General features: G+C 43.6%; 1 protein-coding gene across 1 annotated transcript in view; it reads right to left on the reverse strand.

Annotated features, from left to right (window-relative positions):
* LOC112119865 (ribosomal RNA processing protein 1 homolog A) overlaps positions 1–8,321 on the reverse strand; it is a 28,762-nt gene extending 20,441 nt beyond the window's left edge. The window contains exons 1-4 of the mRNA XM_024218745.2: positions 8,069–8,321; positions 3,307–3,389; positions 1,791–1,848; positions 883–968 (exon numbers count right to left, since the gene is read on the reverse strand). Coding sequence (XP_024074513.2) covers positions 883–968; positions 1,791–1,848; positions 3,307–3,389; positions 8,069–8,306 — 465 coding nt within the window. The 5' untranslated portion in view covers positions 8,307–8,321. The remainder of the gene's footprint in view (positions 1–882; positions 969–1,790; positions 1,849–3,306; positions 3,390–8,068) is intronic.
* Between the last annotated feature and the right edge of the window lie 4,903 nt (positions 8,322–13,224).

A 13,224-nucleotide genomic window follows, 5' to 3' on the forward strand; every position in this document is an offset into this window, starting at 1 on the left:
CAAACCAATTAAAAATGTTAACAACTTCATACTTATGTTAGTTTGTCCTGTTGTATATACATTAATTAAGAGACAGGAACACTACACATGTAACAGCCATAATAAATTAACCTCTAGGAACCTTACATTTTTGATGTTCTCAATTTGGAGTAGTTAACTTCTCAACCATAACACTACAATAATGCAAGTTTTTGAATTTAGCTATCTTTTTTTAAGGAAATAAACATAAAAATTGGAAGACAAAATACTAATCTGATTTTACTGTGTATTTCAATTAATAAATATTTTATGCTTAGAATATGCCTTTAAAAATTAATTTACCTCACTTCAATACTTCAATCTAATATATTTCCTATATGTAGGAATCTAGTACACTGTGGTAAGTTTAACTACTGTAGATGGTAACTTTTTTTGTTTTTAAATGGCACCTCCAGAAAAATCTCAAAGTAGCCTTACTTTTATTTAAGTATTAATTTTGATGAGGTAGCCATTAACATGCCCTCTGGATATCATTGCAAACACTTATGCATGTGCTTAACTTTATCCGCAGGAGTAGTCCTACTGAAGTCAATGAGGAATACCCATGTGGTGTGAAGCTAAGCAAATGTATAAGCCTGTGCAGGATCAGACACTTAAATAAAAATAGTGTCATGACTTCTAGACCTGCCAGGGCACCAATTAAAGGCCTATAAACAAATATGCTTTGCATTGTGTATCCTGAAACTAGCAAAATCCTTTCGCTATAACATATGCAAAGACATAAGAAGAGATGGCAACTCTCCAGTACAGCAGCATCATGCTTTGTCCGTTCAAAATATATATACCAAAAAGAAAAGGAAAAAAAAAACCCCAATCCCACCACCTGAAAAAAGTTAATATTACCATGTAGTATTTATCAAGGCGCAATCTGTCTATCCCATTCCATTCACGGTTCATGGTTTGCCAAAAGGTCTGAATGAACAGGTGCTCTGCAACAGAACAAAAATAGTGAATGTGCATGTTCAACACCAATACTATTTTATGTTACTGAAAGCAGCCTAGAGAGACTACTTTTCCAACTTAATTTTTTTTTCACGCTTCTCTACATACTGGTCCAGCAGTTTCAACACCAGCCTAGAAATACATACTCAAGATTGTTGTGAGGATAGATACAATACAGACTGTAAGGTGCTCAGATACTACAGTAATAGGGAGCAAACAAGTACTTTACATAGATAGGTGTGGCAAACAGTTACAGTGACTGATCTTTGTAAAATATTAAATGCAAAATGCACATCTACGCAAGGGAGAAGAAAGCGTTGATTTTGCACTAAGTTGTACCTATACCCATTTAGGCCCTGATTCAGCAAAGCAGTTACGCACATTTTTAATACTGAATTAAGGCCTTACAGTTCAAAAACCAAGACATAAAAACAAATCAGCAGCTGAATAAGAGTGAAGTAGAAAGGCAATCTTAGGGTTTTGTGTTGTTACCCATCATTGTAATATGAGCACTTTTTATGTCAGACTGGTAATAAGCACACGTTACCATACTGCAAACAAACTTTATCAAGACAAATCTAGATACAAATAAGAACTGATTGGATTCTGAACATGTGACAGAGAGCTGCCTCATATATTGCAATCACAAACAAATCTTGGATGACAGCTGGAAAAGAACAATGACAACAAAATAAACAACAATCCTACCTGTCTCTGTTCTGGACTCTGTGACAACTGACTAAAAGTCCCAAAGTATAAAGGCACTTTGGAGAAAAATTAGAGAAAACAAAATGAAATAGTAAACTTACGAGCCTCTATATTCTGAACGACATGGATAAGTTGGGAGATAGTACTTGCTAGTTCCTCCTTAAAAATATAAAATAAAATAAAGTTAGCACCTTGTTTCAGGGTTTAGCCTCCTTCCGATCTGCAGCAAAACAATATTGGTTAATCTAAACTTTTAAATTAACTTTATACTAAAAAAATGTTGAGTTAGCAAGTATCTGAGTCCATGTTTCCACACACAGAATCTCATGTAGTTGTGGATATGACAAAGCATCATCGAGCTTGAAAATGTTTTTTTAACCTACATTGTCGTGCTGTGGCTGCACTTCTGTTAGTATGGATTACACATAAGAGAAGACTCAAGGATACCAAGGATCTGCTCATCTTGACAAGTCTACAAAAGAACAGCTTTCCAGCAGCAGACAAAACTAGATTATCAGGAGAATAAATGCACACCTTTGAGTTTACACATCTGTATAAAACCTTATGGGCATTTATAATATGTAGTCCTCAATTATATGCAGCACACACTGTATTCTTTACAAAATGAATATTGGCTATACAAATGGAGATTTAAACTGTTGCAAGGAATGAAGTTACTAGGATTAGGAGTGATTTTAAGGTCAGGAATCAACATCTTCCTCTATGCTTGCATAGAGTTGAGCACAAAGCAGCACTCAAGTTTCAAAGAATCTGCAGACAATGTAAGGGAAGAAAGCTGGCACTGGATGGAGTACCACACAGCCCACTTAGAACTGACAGTAAAGGAGAAAGTTATCCAAACTTCCTGGCCAAAGTTGTTGCACTAAAAAACTAGTTACCTCAATAGAATTATTAACCTTTAGTTTCCTCTCCATCCCCAACCACCTTAAATTAAAAAAAAAAAAAAAAAAAAAAGGACGAGGCGCTACGCTAGAGTCTTCCAAAATTCCAAATGTGGATGACAAACTGTAAAGTTCCCTGCTCCCCCAGGACAGAAACTGTACCAATACTGACTGAAATTGCAGAAAATTATCGTTGAAGCCAAATGGCAAGCGAAAGAAAGATTGTCTGAATCCCTCGTGACAAAGAAAAGGGTTCTCTTCTGTAGCCTGACATGAAAAAAAAGGCAAGCAAAACTTTCAAACTGGGTTAAATCAGAGGCCAGGATATGCTGTAGTTAAAGGATTCCTACTTTGTTTACAGAGGCAACTGTGGTAGGGCACACGCAAACCAATACAATTCCAGGGGGTACATATACAAAATAAAATTATTTGAAGGAAAAGGTTTTACATTTCCCTGGAACAGGCTGCTGAAAATTCCAAGTCCAATTACACTCCCATTCAAGTAAATCTACAGGTGCCTCCTTTTAGTGAAGGACTGCCAGTTGCAATTAACTCTCCCACATGCGCTTAATTCCAACTTATCCTTATGAATGAAATGTGGCAAGAGTGTTAAATTGGGTCAGTGTTGCTACCCAAAATGAAAGGGGACTACATCTTCATGGTGCATTTCAGAAGGATATCCACTATATACACAAAAACCCACTGGATGACACACCTGTAGCAGAGGTTTATCCTGCATCCACATACAGTAAAATAGTCCTTTCCATATTTTTAATAATTCTTCTTGGCTGAAGCAACCTAGAGTGCAAAAAAAAAAAAAAAAATTATGCATAAAAAAAAAAAAAGACACTTCCACCAAACGCTTACAAGCAGATTTCTCATTTTCCCCTCACCCTCTTCCACCCCTTTAAATTCCTTTTGGGCAAACATTTTTTTCTCCTATTTTGAATGGAACTGAAGCTAATATGACGGTTTTGCATATGGAAAAATGTGGTTAATGCAGTGATACAGTGCCTTTAAGCCTCCAATTTGTCTCATATAAAGTATATAGTACATTAACAAGGGTTTTGAAGAAGTCAGATGGGAAAAACCTATTAGTTCATTCTGATCCATCCCCCTGCCAGCACAGCATTGCACTAAAAGAAAACATACTATAGGGAACAAAGTCCCAGTGTTATGTTTAAGTGAGGGCATCATATTTAATATTGCATGGAAAGGATGAGAGGGGAAGAGAAAGACTAAGTACCAACCAGGGAGAGTAAGTGACTTTCTCTGCACTAAGAAACATGAACGCCCAATCTATACATTCAAAATGGGTCTGTATTTTGGAATCTTATTTTAATGTGGTTCAAACATTGAACTGATTTCTCAGTGGTCAGAAGTCGTGGATGGGATAAAACGATGTTAGAACGCAGATCACTGAATCACATTTAATATTTTTGAGCATGACTCAGTCCTAAACATAGATAACGAGGAGTCCTTGTGGCACCTTAGAGGCTAACAAATTTATTTGGGCATAAGCTTTCGTGGGCTAAAACCCACTTGGAGACTAACAATTTTATTTGGGCATAAGCGTTCGTGGGCTAAAACCCACTTCATCAGATGAAGGGGTTTTAGCCCACGAAAGCTTATGCCCAAATAAATTTGTTAGTCTCTAAGGTGCCACAAGGACTCCTCATTATTTTTGCTGATATAGACTAACATGGCTACCACTCTGAAACCTAAACATAGATAGTAATTAAGTTATTTTGATTGTAGTGAGAGTTGAACTCTTACCAATAGAAACCCCATGCACCGCACTGCAAAAGTTGTGTTTATATTAGAACAAAGTGTTTCTTTTCCTGAGCTTGCACAGCTCCTTTTTTTCTGGTTTAAAACACGCTCTCCACTGTGTTTTCCTTTTAATTTGATACACTGAAGTAGCATTCCCTTTCCGTTTCGTAATCTCCTACATCAACACGGACTGTTCATTCTTTCTCCTTCCCACTGTATCTTACCACTTCTATTTACACATATTGCTAAATTTCCCTTGACCATGTTTTTAATAAAAGTTTCACTTTATATGTAGCACAAGTCAAGAGATACCTCTTAAAGGGCACCTATATGTGAGTCTTTAGTTATCAGCAAAATATGGCATATTCCCTTTTTTATTAAATCAAGCTGCACAAACAAATATAATGAAAATATTTTAGTCACAAATTAAACTTGAGGTACATTACTACCTCTTTATTTTAATTGTTCAGAGTCTTTCTGATAGTACTAAAAATTCAAGAGTCTCTAATTTTGACTAGAATTTGTGCAGTTGTCTTACACTCAATTCCAAGATATGGCATGTGGACTTCTAAGAAAAGTAACTAGAATCAGTGGAGCCAGTTGAACACCTACATATTTTAGGTTCTCTATTATTAGTGATGCTAAAAATAGTGCTCAGAGCCTTTTAATTATAGCAGAGTGATACTAAGGTTTAAGATAGGATTTATCACCACAAGACTTGAGTGCTAGTTGAGTGTCCCTATCACTACTGTACCGTATCAAACACACATTTCAGCCTGATCCACCAACATTTCCAAATACAGGAAATAGAAGTGGGTGAGGGAAACATGCAAAGTGCTACATGTGAGCCTTGAAAAACCATCAGGCTCAGATCGTAAGTTGTAATCAAAGGAGACTTATACTCAACATCAACATTTTAAAGCTGTGCCAGCTTCAGCCATCCAAGCAAATGTTCAGAAAAGATGGTGTTTTGTGACAATAAGATTGCCTTTTAGCTGGTATATAGCTACATAAGCAAGTTATGGGAATATCTCAGCGGGATCTGCTCCTCCAAAATCTCGACAAAATTAAACAGCTCCCTAGCAACTGTAAATGAGATGTGACTATCAAGCCAATGCATCTTGAGCAGAATTCAAGGTAGACCAACCTTCTGAAGATAAAAAATGGCCACATATAAATTAAGAATTGTTATTTGGAGTTTTACATAGATATCCTGTTATAGGTTATGTGTGGATTACAAAATAAAAGTTTCGGGGTTTTGGCAGCTTCTCTGAAACACAGGCTTTGCTACTTGAAAGATGTTTTTTCATATGGATACTGAACCTGGGTCTGCTGCTTTACACCATTTTAAGTACACTATGGTCAATAATTTACAATAGTGTAACAGAAAGAAGGTCTGAGTGTATGTTCAACCTTCATTATAGAGTCATGACTCCATAATAAGGCCTGTCACAGATTATGCCAGTTGTTACATTTTGAAAAGGTCAAGGGGAACTTTTCCATGGGTAAGGAGACAGACTTTTAAAACATTTTTATTTCACAAGGGTAACATTTAGAATGCAACACTATCAATTCCTCATGCTTTTCCCACAGGTGGATTATTAAAATATCATCACTTCATGTGTATGTTAAAACTGAACCCCCTATATTAGTGATCATAGTGTGCATAAGATGAGGCCTGCATTAAGTTATAGGTATCTTGTCGTGAAGGGGCAGTGTTTCAGTTAGTGCGGGTACAAATAGATTGTTAGCTACAGCTCAGAAATGGCCCTTCTACAATGTGGGGGGATGTTGCCCTGGGGTATCTGCACACCTGCAATGTAGACAGAATGACGTGTATGCAGGCCCATAACCCTCTCCTTGGATTGTGGCGAAGTCCTGGACAGAGTAAAAACATGCTTAGTCTACACTAAGGGTATGTCTTCACTACCCGCCGATCGATCCAGTGGGGATCAATTTATCGTGTCTAGTCTAGACGCGATAAATTGACCCCCGAGCGCTCTCCCGTAAACTCCTGTACTCCAGCGCCGCGAGAGGCGCAAACAGAATTGACAGGGGAGCGGCAGCAGTTGACTCACTGCGGTGAAGACACCACGGTAAGTCGATCTAAGTACGTCGACTTCAGCTACGTTATTGACGTAGCTGAAGTTGCATAACTTAGATCGATTCCCCCCCCCAGTGTAGAACAGGGCTAAGAGGTCAAAACAGGCCACAACATGCGTAGTGAGGTGGAAAGAGGACCTAAAATCCCTCTTTCCACTATAATTGCAGCCGAATATTAAGGCATGCAATATGGTTGTGCACCAATCTTGTTATAATATGGTCTAATATTGCTAACATTGATGGGACTGAATTCTGCCCATACTAGCTATACCAAGACATTTTCTAACAAGTTTGGTACACAGTCATATTGTAAATGGGTGCTCCCATGTACAATTGAAGTGTAGACCCTATTGAATTGTCAGGCAGAAAACATGTAACAGCTATGAATTACACCCATTCATCTCAGGGTAGGTCTATACTGCAATGGTTCAGCTACGGAGCTGCACCTGTGCTGCTGTAGTGCCATAATGTAGATACTTCTGACATTGATGGAATGAGTTTTTCTGTTGATGTAGTTAATCCATCTCTCCGCAAGGCAGTAGCCAGGTAGACAGAGGAATTCTTTTGCTCACCTAGCCGCATTTACAGTGGGGATTAGGTCAGCATACCTATAGCATTCAGGATGCAAAGTTTTACAGAGCTGACATAGCTAGGTCGATCTAATTTTTAAGCGTAGATTAGGCCTCAGTCTGTTGTCAACTCTAAAGCATGTTTCCACTTAACGTTTCCTCAGTCATCCAACTAGGGTGCTTCATTTGCGAGCTCAAATGCTTGTATCCATCTGGCAACCATAACTGGGTTACATGCAGTTTCAAAACATAAATTCAATGAACAGGCTTAAAAAATTCATTCTGGTTCTAGTGATACTCCCCATTTTGAACACAGAATCTCTCTGAAACCTGTAATATTTCTAAAGCTGCAAGAAACTTAAGTGCACCCACTGTACATATGGTCCACTGAAGAAATGTGATTGTCCATGTTATAGTACTTGAAGTCTCTGTGCTCTTAAGAGCTGCTAATCATCCCCTCCACACTTGTAGAACTATATTTCAGGAAAAATGCTTCCTGTGGTAAAAGTCAATTAAAAATAATATACAATAAGGACATTGGGCATACTAATCCTCCCTAGAAAAGATGGGAGTGTACAAGACATCCCACTCCCATCTGAGCAGCAGCATCGCTTACTCTCTCCTAATTTGGCCCTGCTGTACCACACACCACGTGTCAACCCCACATCTCCATTCTCAGAGGCTCCCAACAACTCCACGTGCCTCTCTCACACATTCTATGACTCCACTTCCTTTTCCTAACCCCACTGGCCCTCAGCAGTCTGCTGCCAGTGCCGTTGCCAATCCCATATGCCTGCCCTACCTACCCTCATTCTCTAATGTCGATGCCTCCCATAGCACCATGTGCTTGACTCAGCCGCTGTGACCCTTATCCCAGTCATGTGCGTCTCCTACGCCCACCGCGTCTCCGCAAAGTTGCCACTGCCCCCACTACTCGTCTTCCCTACCCACCCTGGGGCTGCCTGCCCCAGCACCACGTGCCTGTCCCACCACCGCCGCCGCCCAGCACCACGCGCCTCTCCCAGTCTTTACCCGCCGGGCTCTGGGTCCTGAGGCTGATGTAGCCCCGCAGCTTCTTCACCGCCCGGTCCCGGCTCCGCTTCTCGTTGGCAGCCAATCTCTGCGCGAACTGGATCTCGGGCGGCTGCACGACGGCGGCAGCAGCAGGAGCCATGGTCCCTGCTCCACCATCCCCCTTCGCTCCCCCTCCCTCTGCTGGGTAGAAGGCGTCCCTCCCGCCGACCCGCTGGAACCGGCTGACGCGTTCCATCGAACGCCCGCTGATTGCGTCACAAGCGCTCTCTGTCGCAAAAGTTCCAGGTCTCTCCGGGGAGGGTTCTGCTCTTAAAGGGCTAGTAGTCACTTGAAAAGGTCCTTCCTCCTGCTGGGAAAATGTGCCGGTTGCAGTTTGTGCCACTACATGTGAGACAGCAAACAACGTAGGCCATTGCTACAAATGGATATATACAGGTGAGTCATGCCTTCCTGTCTCCAACTATTGGTGTGGGCATCACCCACACAGAGAAATTTTCATGGTCAGGAGGGCCTTGAGTTATGGAAAGTCAAGTAAGAAGTCTCTTGTAGGGACTCAAGCTGAATTTAGATCCCCTAAACGCCAGTGCAGTGCCTTAATCACCAGACCGAGCTTCCTACTTTGCAATTACACAGTGTTTTTTTAACTTCAAAACGTTATATGGAAAACAGAGTCTGTATGTGCAGTTATAATGCCAAATCAAGGAGAGACTGCCTAGATCTGTTCTTCTATTCTCATAAAATACTGCAATATAGGGTATGTCTACACTACGGGATTAATCCGAATTTACAGAATTCGAATTTTGGAAACAGATTGTATAAAGTTGAATGTATGCGGCCACACTAAGCACATTAATTCGGCGGTGTGCGTCCATGTATTGGAGCTAGCGTCGATTTCCAGGGCGTTGCACTGTGGATAGTTATCCCATAGCTATCCCATAGTTCCCACAGTCTCCCCCGCCCATTGGAATTCTGGGTTGAGATCTCAGTGTCTGATGGGGCAAAAAACATTGTCGCAGGTGGTTCTGGGTACAGCCTCACCCCTCCCTCCATGAAAGCAACGGCAGACAACCGTTTCGCGCCTTTTTTCCTGGGTGAACACTGCAGACGCCATACCATGGCAAGCATGGAGCCCGCTCAGCTCAAGACAGCAGTCATGAACATTGTAAACACCTCGCGCATTCTCGTGCAGTTTATGCTGAACCAGGACCAGAAAAACGAGGCGAGGAGGAGGCGGCATTGCAGCGCAGCGACGAGAGTGATGAGGACATGGACACAGAATTCTCTCAAGCCGCGGGCCCCGGTGCTTTGGATATCATGTTGTTAATGGGGCAGGTTCTATCCGTGGAACGCCGATTCTAGGCCCGGGAAACAAGCACAGACTGGTGGGACCGCATAGTGTTGCAGGTGTGGGACGATTCCCAGTGGCTGCGAAACTTTCGCATGCGTAAGGGTACTTTCATGGAACTTTGTGACTTGCTGTCCCCTGCCCTGAAGCACGAGAATACCAAGATGAGAGCAGCCCTCACAGTTGAGAAGCGAGTGGCGATAGCCCTGTGGAAGCTTGCAACGCCAGACAGCTACCGGTCAGACGGGAATCAATTTGGAGTGGCCAAATCTACTGTGGGGGCTGCTGTGATGCAAGTAGCCAAAGCAATCACTGAGCTGCTGCTACGAAAGGTAGTGACTCTAGGAAATGTGCAGGTCATAGTGGATGGCTTTACCGCAATGGGATTCCCTAACTGTGGTTGGGCGATAGATGGAACCCATATCCCTATCTTGGCACCGGAGCACCAGGGTACCCAGTACATAAACCGCAAGGGGTACTTTTCAGTGGTGCTGCAAGCACTGGTGGATCACAAGGGACGTTTCACCAACATCAACGTGGGCTGGCCGGGAAGGGTTCATGATGCTCACGTCTTCAGGAACACTACTCTGTTTAAACAGCTGCAGCAAGGGACTTACTTCCCGGACCAGAAAATAACAGTTGGGGATGTTGAAATGCCAATAGTTATCCTTGGGGACCCAGCCTACCCCTTAATTTCATGGCTCATGAAGCCATACACAAGCAGCCTGGACAGGAGTCAGGAGCTGTTCAACTACAGGCTGAGCAAGTGCAGAATGGTGGTAGAATGTGCATTTGGACATTTAAAAGGTTGCTGGCGCTCGTTACTGACTCGCTCAGACCTCAGCCAAACCAATATCCCCATTGTTATTGCTGCTTGCTGTGTGCTCCACAATCTCTGTGAAAGTAAGGGGGAGACCTTTATGGCGGGGTGGGAGGCTGAGGCAAATCGCCTGGCTGCTGATTACGCGCAGCCAGACACCAGGGCGATTAGAAGAGCACACCAGGAAGCGCTGCGCATCAGAGAAGCTTTGAAAACCAGTTTCATGACTGGCCAGGCGACAGTGTGAAATTTCTGTTTGTTTCTCCTTGATGAAAACCCGCCCCCTTTATTGACTCATTCTCTGTAAGGAACCCACCCTCCCCCTTCGATCACAGCTTGCTTTCAAGGGAAATAAAGTCACTATTGTTTAAAAATCATTTATTCTTTATTAATTGATTATAAAAAGAGGGAGAGAACCCGGGTGGGGTTTGGGAGGAGGATCGGCGGGAAGGAAAAGGCCACTAAAAAAAGGTTAAAAAAATGACAGCCTTTTGCTTGGGCTGTCCACTGGGGTGGAATGGGAGGGTGCACGGAGCCTCCCCCCCGCGTTCTTACACGTCTGGGTGAGGAGGCTATGGAACATGGGGAGGGGGGAGGGGGTTATACAGGGGCTGTAGTGCCAGTCTGTGATCCTGCTGCCGTTCCTGAAGCTCCACCAGACGCCGGAGCATGTCTGTTTGCTCACGCAGCAGCCCCAGCGTTGCATCCTGCCTCCTCTGATCTTCCTGCCGCCACCTCTCATCTCGAGCGTCTCTCCTCTCCTCACATTGGTCCCTCCTGTCCTCACGTTCACTGGCATCTTTCCTATACTTTGAAACCGTGTCCTTCCACTCATTCAGATGAGCTCTTTCACTGCGGGTGGATTCCATGATTTCCGTGAACATCTCGTCTTGCATCCTCTTTTTCCGGCGCCTTATCTGAGATAGCCTTCGGGACGGAGGAGGGAGGCTTGAAAAATTTGCAGCTGCTGGAGGGAGGGGAAAAAGGAGAGAATTTTTTAAAAAGATACATTTTACAGAACAATGCTTATACTCTTTCACGGTAAAAAACACTATTCACATTACATAGCACATGTGATTTCTGTGCAAGGTCGCATTTTGCCTCTTAATATTGAGTGCCTGTGGCTTTGCTGCTAGAGATCACAGATGCAGGTCTGGACAACAGAATTCGGCTTGAATGCGGCCATGGTAAGCCATTGTCTTTCGGCTTCTGCGCCCTCCTTTCCCACATACCAAGCAAAGCCTGTTGAGTGCTGCAGTTTTCCTGTTAACTTTCAGCAGCAGCAAACAAACTAACCCCCCCCCCATCCAATTCTCTGATCGCTTTATCCCTCCCCCCACCGCGTGGCTGGTATCAGGGAAGATCCCTGCTAGCCAAACGCGAAAAGCTCAGGGCCAATTCCCGCCCCCACACACACTTGGCTAACTGCAGGGAAGGATTTCTTTTCAGCCACAGGCAAACAGCCCAGTAGGAACGACCACCTCTGCCCCCTTAATTAAATTCCCGTATTTCAACCAGGTTACCATGAGCGATATCACTCTCCTGAGGATTACACAGCAAGATAAAGAACGGATGTTGCTTGAATGCCAGCAAACACCGGGACCATACGCTGCCAGCCTTTGTCATGCAATGATACCAAATTACTTGCTACTAGCATGGCGTGGTCAAGTGTCCTACCATGGAGGATGGAATAAGGCTGCACTGCCCAGAAACCTTCTGGAAAGGCTTTTGGAGTACCTCCAGGAGAGCTTCATGGAGATGTCCCTGGAGGATTTCTGCTCCATCCCCAGACACGTTAACAGACTTTTCCAGTAGCTGTACTGGCCGCGAATGCATCCCAAGTTCTCAGGGCAAAGTAATCATTAAAAAACGCTTGCTTTTAAAACAAGTTTTATATTTTAAAAGGTAAACTCACCTGAGGTCCCTTCCATGGGGTCATGGGCTTGGATACTGGCTTGGGAGGATACTTCAGTCAGGCTGAGATAAAGATCCCGGCTGTTGGGGAGAACGGAGTGCTGTGTGCTCTCCGCAAGCTCGTCCTCCTCCTCTTCCCCGTCCACAGAATCCTCAGGTGTGGCTGATGAGATTACCCACGCCTCGGAATCCACGGTCAGAGGTGGGGTAGTGGTGGCGGCCCCACCTAGAATTGCACGCAGCTCGGCGTAGAAGCGGCATGTCCGCAGCTCTGACCCGGAGCGACCGTTTGTCTCCTTTGTTTTTTGATAGGCTTGTCTGAGCTCCTTGACTTTCACGCGGCACTGCTCTGAGTCCCTATTGTGGCCTCTCTCCATCATGCCCTTGGAGATTTTTTCAAAAGTTTTGGTATTTCGTCTTTTCGAACGAAGTTCTGCTAGCACTGAATCCTCTCCCCATATAGCGATCAGATCCAGTACCTCCCGTACGGTCCATGCTGGTGCTCTTTTTCGATTATCGGCCTGCATGGTTACCTGTGCTGATGAGCTCTCTGTGGTCACCTGTCCTCTCCACGCTGGGCAAACAGGAAATAAAATTCAAATGTTCGCGGGGCTTTTCCTGTCTACCTGGCCAGTGCATCCGAGTTCAGATTGCTGTCCAGAGCGGTCCCAATGGTGCACTGTGGGATAGCTCCCGGAGGTCAATACCATCGAATTGCGGCCACACTAACCCTAATTCGAAATGGCAATGTCGATTTCGGCGCTACTCCGCTCGTCGGGGAGGAGTACAGAAATCGATTTTAAGAGCCCTTTATTTCGAAATAAATGGCTTCGTTGTGTGGACGGGTGCAGGGTTAATTCGATTTAACACTGCTAAATTTGAATTAAACTCATAGTGTAGACCAGGCCAAAATTGTCAGTCCACAGAATCCAAAACACACAGGCCCAGGCTCAATGGGAGTTAGGCACCTAAATACCTCTGAGGATTACAATGGAGACTTTTGCCTGCAAAAACAGAGACAGCACACTTGACACGCTAATTTTTCTACATTCTTTCAACAGCACATACCTCTGA

The sequence above is a fragment of the Terrapene carolina genome, unplaced genomic scaffold (genome assembly GCF_002925995.2).
Source record: "Terrapene carolina triunguis isolate 2854851 unplaced genomic scaffold, T_m_triunguis-2.0 Scaffold30, whole genome shotgun sequence".
In the NCBI taxonomy this organism is placed as follows: domain Eukaryota; kingdom Metazoa; phylum Chordata; order Testudines; family Emydidae; genus Terrapene; species Terrapene triunguis.